We start from the raw sequence: 6,893 nt of genomic DNA on the forward strand, positions 1-6,893 counted from the left end.
TTATCCGTATTCTCTTAAATGGCTTAATTCAGAAGATCTTTTTCTACTACAAATCCAAAAATGCTCTTAAAACCGATTTGGTGTGTTTAGAAAAAAAACTAACTGATGCCTTTGGAAACCGAAGCAATTAAAGACAGATAAAACACTAGTTAAACGCCAAACCTACCTTTAGTTTCAGATTACTTTTGGTAAGGTAAACAACATTTCCTAGTAAACAAATGACACTGTTGAGTAACTGTAAATATGGTGAGATGAGAACCCAAAAAAATAAAAAATAAAAAATCAATGAAAATAATAATATAACAAAAACGTGATAGCAGGAAAATCTATCAGCAAAACATGACTATAAAGGGACCCCTTTATCTCTGCATCTATTGCCCCTCTCACACCCTCTCTCTCTCTCTTTCTTTAACTCTCTTACTCTCTCTGTCTAGAATGCCTCTATTCTCCTCTGTCGGTCACACAGCGATAGAAAGATAATAGAGAATAGAAAGCATTCATAGGCGCCAATAGCGTGTGTGTGTGTGTGTGTGAGAGAGAGAGAGAGAGAGTACACAAAGCAGAGAGACAAGTTTGTGTTTTTCTACTTTTCCATTTTTTGGGGGAGAGAGATCTGATTCTTCACCATAAGTGTCATTGCTTTGCCTTGCTTCTCACTCAGCAAAGTTAAAACAAGAAGGGCATTGCATTTTTATTGCCATTTCAATCCCATACAAAAAGCACACCCCAATTCACTTATTCACCCCATTGTCCTAAAACTTCACTCTTTTCTCTGCTAAGAGAAAAGAAAATAAAAAACCAAAATGGTTGAATCTCAGCCCAAGTTCTTCATCCCCGACTCGATCAATGGAGTGAATTTCGACGTGGCGGCGCAGATTAAGATGGTGTGGGAAGTGATCAAGGCGCCATTGATCGTGCCACTGCTGAACCTCGCAGTGTACATTTCCCTAGCGATGGCACTCATGCTCTTCATGGAGAGGGTGTACATGGGCATTGTCATCATCCTCGTTAAGCTCTTCTGGAAGAAGCCCCACCAGCGCTACAAGTTCGAGCCACTCCAAGACGACGAGGAACTCGGGAACTCTAATTACCCCGTCGTGCTTGTGCAGATTCCAATGTTCAATGAAAAAGAGGTCAGAAATCAGAAAGATTCCCTACTTTTGTCTTTTGTTTGTTTTTTCTTTCAGACATTTTTAACCCAAATCTAAATTTTAAGATGGTATCATAATCCAGTCAATACTTTTGGTCCTGTCAGACTATCCATTGTCGGTAGGATATAGTAAATGTCTGGTTCTGTAAATTTCACGCTTCAGTTTATGTTAAAGATCCAACATTGATTAGTGATATAACCTGAATAATGTGTATAGGTACGGACAATTCTTGAATTTGAGTAAAGCTTAAACTGTTACAATGTTGTGTCTTTCTGGATTTATGCAAGCTTTAGAATTGGTGCTTATGTTATAATGTATTTATTTGAAGATGGTTAATTTTCTGGGTTCAGGTGTACAAGGTGTCGATTGGAGCAGCTTGCAATCTTTCATGGCCTGTGGATCGTCTCGTGATCCAAGTGCTCGATGATTCTACTGACCCTACCATCAAGGTAAGTTTTTCACATTTTTTTTCAGTATAGTTTTGAGCTATTCAATGTGAGATTTTAACGTGTCAATCTTAAAGATTGGAATGTAGTAGCTTTATCTTAGCCTTAGGTGTATAATGAAGTTAATATATGTGGAGTTTGGTGGAGGAATTTATCAATGGAATCTTAAATTTGAGTGCTCTAATAATGAAATTTGAGATTGATTGCAGCAAATGGTGGAGATGGAATGCAATAGATGGGCAAGTAAGGGCATAAACATAGTGTACCAAATCAGAGAAACAAGAGGAGGGTACAAAGCGGGTGCTCTAAAAGAAGGCCTAAAACGTAACTATGTGAAACACTGCGAGTACGTGGCAATTTTCGATGCAGATTTCAGGCCAGAGCCAGATTTTCTCAGACGTTCCATTCCTTTCTTGGTGGGCAACCCCGACATTGCTCTTGTTCAAGCTCGTTGGAGATTTGGTAAATAATTAAACTAACCCATAGGAAAATTTTATTAATTAATAAAAATATAAGATTGATTTAATAATTAAAAAAAATAAAAAGAAAGAAAAGTCACGTATTCGAACTTCCAACTACACTTCTAACAAAGCTTAATAAGTACAGGTACTACTAACTTCACTTCTTGGTTTTTTGACTTTCACTTGATACAATACACCAACTTTATTTTTTCACTCAAATCCAAGTGTCGGTGGCATAACATTTCATTATTTATTTATTTTTCTTTTAATTGGAGAAAAATTATTTGTAGAGTGGACTTTCACTTTCCCCTTGGTCGTGGTTTGACCTGGCTAGCCCACCGGGGGATGAGGTGCACGAAAACAAACCCTTCAATCACGGGTGGGGACCACTAACGAGCCAGTCACCCTCCCTGTGAAGGTTGTCTCCCTCACGATCATGTCACCATTTAGATTAGTAAAATAAAATAAAAAAAGTGTAAAGAAGAAACAAAACAAATAAAATGCACACACCCAAATATAATAATCGTAAGTGGGTTTGTGTCATAACTGTTGATTTGTGCTTCTAAAATTTTGCCAGAACCCATTGTTATTTACTTAGTATTTTAATAAGTAAAGTGATTAAATGAAAAGGGGGAAGTTTTGTCAATTTAAGTGGAATGGATTCACTAGTGGTATCTCGCCACAACTTACAAATTAAACCAAAGCAAGATGGGTTAAGTTAACTCACTCAAAATAAGTTACAAAATAAAAATACTATTAAATGTAACTATTTTTTTTTGTGGGGGTTTATAGAGCAACCCGCATTGTCTGACACAATTTACCACTCTAGGGGAGGGGCAGAAGAACTATTTGGGAAAGAACAATAGAACATAGTAGGAGGGGCAAAATTGTCATTTTGAGAATCCATCCAAACTTCAAAGTTCCCAATCCAGCGAACCCACTTCCCACGTGCCTTTGCAGTATTTTTTTTTTTGGGGGGGGGTTAGATAAGACACACAAAAAAAAGAAGCTAACAGTGAGGACCATGTGCCTTACTCTTCCTTGCCGACACTTCTCCAATTCCCATTCTCTTGAGCTGTAAACAGTGATCAAATAAAGAATAAACTTAGTTAGGTAGGATTTTTGTATTTATTCATTAATTGAGTTATACTAATGCTGATCATATATTATTCATCGAGAATTAGTTTTTTCCTTAAAAAGAAAATCAAGAATTAGTGTTAGTTTATTTATATGCTCTAATTCCACTCACATTCTTAATTTTAGCAACATTAACTTGCAGAAAAATAAATTAAATTAATGTTGTGTCATGTGCATATGTGGGGCCATAGCTGACTTTTGCTTTATTGTCTCTGTGGTCTGCCACGATAGTAACGGCAAGATGGCCTTGTGCCGTTTGTCCTTTGATTTTGTACTAAGCTTATGAAAAAGTTAATTATTCAGTAACAAAAGAAAATCATATGATCACAAGTCAATTATCTTTTTTCCCCCTTTTTAAGTTCATACAGATTGTTACTAATCATTTTCACCTTTTAATTATGAAGCTAATCATGATATCTACATTGCTAATAAGAGATATCTTTCTTCTTGTTTTTTTGTGACAGTGAATTCTGATGAGTGTTTATTGACAAGAATGCAAGAGATGTCCCTGGATTACCATTTCACAGTAGAGCAAGAAGTTGGATCAGCCACTCACGCTTTCTTCGGTTTCAACGGTAATTCATTTAATTACTTTCAACTATTCCAAAAACATGTAATGTGACACACATATGCTACATGACATGGTGCATAGTCATAGCATTAGTTAGTTGCATAATAATCATTTATTACTAAGAAAGTTGCTGTTTTGGGACCTTAATGCAGGAACTGCTGGCATTTGGAGAATAGCTGCTATCAATGAAGCTGGAGGGTGGAAAGACAGAACAACAGTGGAAGATATGGACCTTGCTGTTCGTGCTAGTCTTAGGGGATGGAAATTTTTGTACCTTGGAGACCTCCAGGTGAATGAATGTTCCATCTACTTACTTATTAGTACTTCCAAAGTCAGCAATTAATGTTCTGCATGCAATTAATGGAGAATATTAATTACATGTGATTATGAATTATCATTTCAATTTTCTTATACTAAGTCATGGTGTTTTTTTTTTCAATGGCAACTTTATATAGGCCAAAAGTGAGCTTCCTAGTACTTTGAGAGCCTTCAGATTCCAGCAGCACAGATGGTCTTGTGGTCCTGCTAATTTGTTCCGCAAAATGGTGATGGAGATTGTGAGGAACAAGGTAAGTACTCATTTCCGTTAAGTACTATATATATTGAAGGGTAAAGGGACAATGATACTTAAGTAATTCCATGTCTGTTCTGATATTTTCTTTTGTTTACATTTCTGCAGAAAGTTAAGTTTTGGAAGAAAGTGTATGTTATATACAGCTTTTTCTTTGTTCGCAAAATCATCGCCCACATGGTCACCTTCTTCTTCTACTGTGTTGTGATTCCCCTTACAATCCTGGTCCCTGAGGTTCATGTTCCAATCTGGGGAGCTGTTTATATTCCTTCTGTCATCACCATTCTCAATTCAGTTGGAACACCAAGGTATGATTAATTTGATCTTGTTTTACACTTTTAACTTGCCATAATAGTTAGTCCATTAATTTTGATCTAAAAAGATGTGTGGAACTTTGGCAGGTCCATTCACCTTCTGTTCTATTGGATCCTCTTTGAGAATGTGATGTCTTTGCACCGTACCAAGGCAACATTTATAGGTCTCTTAGAGTATGGGAGGGCTAATGAATGGGTTGTGACTGAAAAACTTGGTGACTCTGTCAACAATAATAATAAGAATAAATCAGGAGATGCTGCCAAGAAGAATAATGCCATCAAGGCCACCCCCAAAAAGACTCGATCCAAATTTGTTGAAAGGTCAGTTTCTTAATTTATTTATTTTTATTTGTTTCTCGAAAGCAAATAATTGTGTTTGCATTTGGCATTAATTATAATTTCTTGTCTACATCTCGATTGTGAATTTGTGATTGTCAATCATGCACAAACTGGCATTATGGAGATGGGCTCTAGACTGTGTGGCCAATAATTTAATGATTGCAACAAGGAAATAATTTGATAGGTTCCTACTTATTAGTGAGTAATTTTTAGCTATTCTTCATTGTAACAGTTAAGATTCTCTAGTAGGTGAACATTTCTTTGGAATTTTTTTAATTCCATTTCCAAATCAACAGCATGCCACCCTAATCAAAACGTTTCTGTCACATGCACATGAATATGACAGAAGATTTTAGAAAGCCACATGCCCTTGTCAACATTTTAGAAAACCCAACATCAAAATAATTTTAGTATGAACTCAAAACATGTAATCAAAGAGGAGTTATGTCCACTTTTCTACTCCATTATTAACTCACTTTATTAAACATAGGCCACGTTAAAGGAGAAGTCAAATGTACTTACTGTCTTCGCCAAATCACACTTTACATTATTGAGAAGTACCATATGTACTCAAGAGGTCCTAAATTTTCGCATATTAGGCCTCTAATTGCAACAAGTATCCATTTTCTCATCTTTTTTTCTTTTTCTTTTTGTCTAATTATGATTTCTTTTCTTGTTTGAACATGAACACAGACTTAATTTACTGGAGCTGGGATTTGCTGTCTTCCTCTTCGTATGTGGATGCTATGATTATGTTCATGGGAAACACAACTACTTCATCTATCTCTTCCTTCAGACCTTAACATTCTCAATTGTAGGATTTGGCTACGTTGGCACCATCGTGTAAACCTCGTTGAGCCAAATTTCTCAAGTTACTTAAGTTTCACCAATGTTGTGTCCATATTTTTCTAGTTTCTCCTAAAAAAATACATCAAGGGAGGCTGATTTCTTCAAGCAACAAACGCTGTACCAAAATCATCTACAGCTAGTTTAGCTCAAATCATTTTCAATTCGGAAAGAAAAAAGTCCTTTCCAAGATTTCATTGCCATCCATCATCAAGAAGATACAAATCATCACAGACAAAGTGCTGTTATTACTAGAATTGCATTATACAGGCTTAAGTGCAGCTATGAAGAAGTACCCAAAAAAAGTGGTTAAATTAGAGCCTTAGAAATTAAGTAGACAGTGTGATTTTGTTTGCATAGATTGTTTTGTGAGATTTTATAGTTATATATTTCGTGAGTCCTTTTATTTTAGGTTTGCTTAGTCTGAGCCCAATAATGTGGTGGATAAAAATGCGCTTCTAATTCATGTTATTTGTCATTTTTTCACCAAGAAATGAATTTTATTTACCATAGATGCAATAATTTGCTGCTTTCTTTGACATCTTGTCGGTGTGGAGAACTAAAGAGTAAAATAAAGGCATCCTTCAATATTTTACCAATGATTCTTCTCCTTTTTATTGCTAGAAACAGTTTGTTTTAGAAAAAGAGAAGTCACAGCAACATGTAATTTATAATACACTCCTTGAGTTGACATATTTTATTTTATTACTAGTTAAAATTTATTAAAAATTATAAAATCAAGAAAGTGACTTGTTAAATAAAAATTAAAACACACAAAAATGTGTGATTTATAAAAATTTCAGTCATAAAGTTTGATCAAAAGAGTGTGTGAGAGAGTATATTGATAACAATTTCTCTTAGAAAAGTAATAATTTATTATTTTTTTAAATGTCTTTTAAGAAACTGTTAAAAACAAGTCGTCACAAAGAATGCGAATATTCCCTACTCTCTAGCTTCTTCCTACCGACACTTCTGGCTATGCTCTACGCCTAAGCTCCAATGCATAATTTATTCACACGCACACCTTAATGCTTGATTTATTTTTATATCTTTTATT

General features: G+C 35.2%; 1 protein-coding gene across 1 annotated transcript; it reads left to right on the forward strand.

The window, feature by feature from the left end:
• Positions 1 to 361: 361 nt before the first annotated feature.
• Positions 362 to 6,424, forward strand: LOC114378196 (glucomannan 4-beta-mannosyltransferase 2-like). The gene is made up of 9 exons (XM_028336746.1): positions 362 to 1,133; positions 1,502 to 1,600; positions 1,807 to 2,059; positions 3,660 to 3,770; positions 3,919 to 4,055; positions 4,222 to 4,335; positions 4,446 to 4,645; positions 4,739 to 4,972; positions 5,684 to 6,424. The coding sequence occupies exons 1-9, from the start codon at positions 804 to 806 to the stop codon at positions 5,835 to 5,837; spliced, it is 1,632 nt and encodes a 543-aa protein (XP_028192547.1). The 5' UTR covers positions 362 to 803; the 3' UTR covers positions 5,838 to 6,424.
• Positions 6,425 to 6,893: the final 469 nt, after the last annotated feature.

The sequence above is a fragment of the Glycine soja genome, chromosome 12 (assembly GCF_004193775.1).
Source record: "Glycine soja cultivar W05 chromosome 12, ASM419377v2, whole genome shotgun sequence".
NCBI lineage: Eukaryota > Viridiplantae > Streptophyta > Magnoliopsida > Fabales > Fabaceae > Glycine > Glycine soja.

What these genes read in the sequence shown, in the direction of transcription:
- LOC114378196 (XM_028336746.1), top strand. Translation starts at nt 804, where the DNA reads ATGGTTGAATCTCAGCCCAAGTTCTTCATCCCCGACTCGATCAATGGA. An exon ending in TCAAGCTCGTTGGAGATTTG is followed by an intron (nt 2,060 to 3,659) that starts GTAAATAATTAA and finishes TTTTTGTGACAG; the next exon opens with TGAATTCTGATGAGTGTTTA. An exon ending in TGGAGATTGTGAGGAACAAG is followed by an intron (nt 4,336 to 4,445) that starts GTAAGTACTCAT and finishes ACATTTCTGCAG; the next exon opens with AAAGTTAAGTTTTGGAAGAA.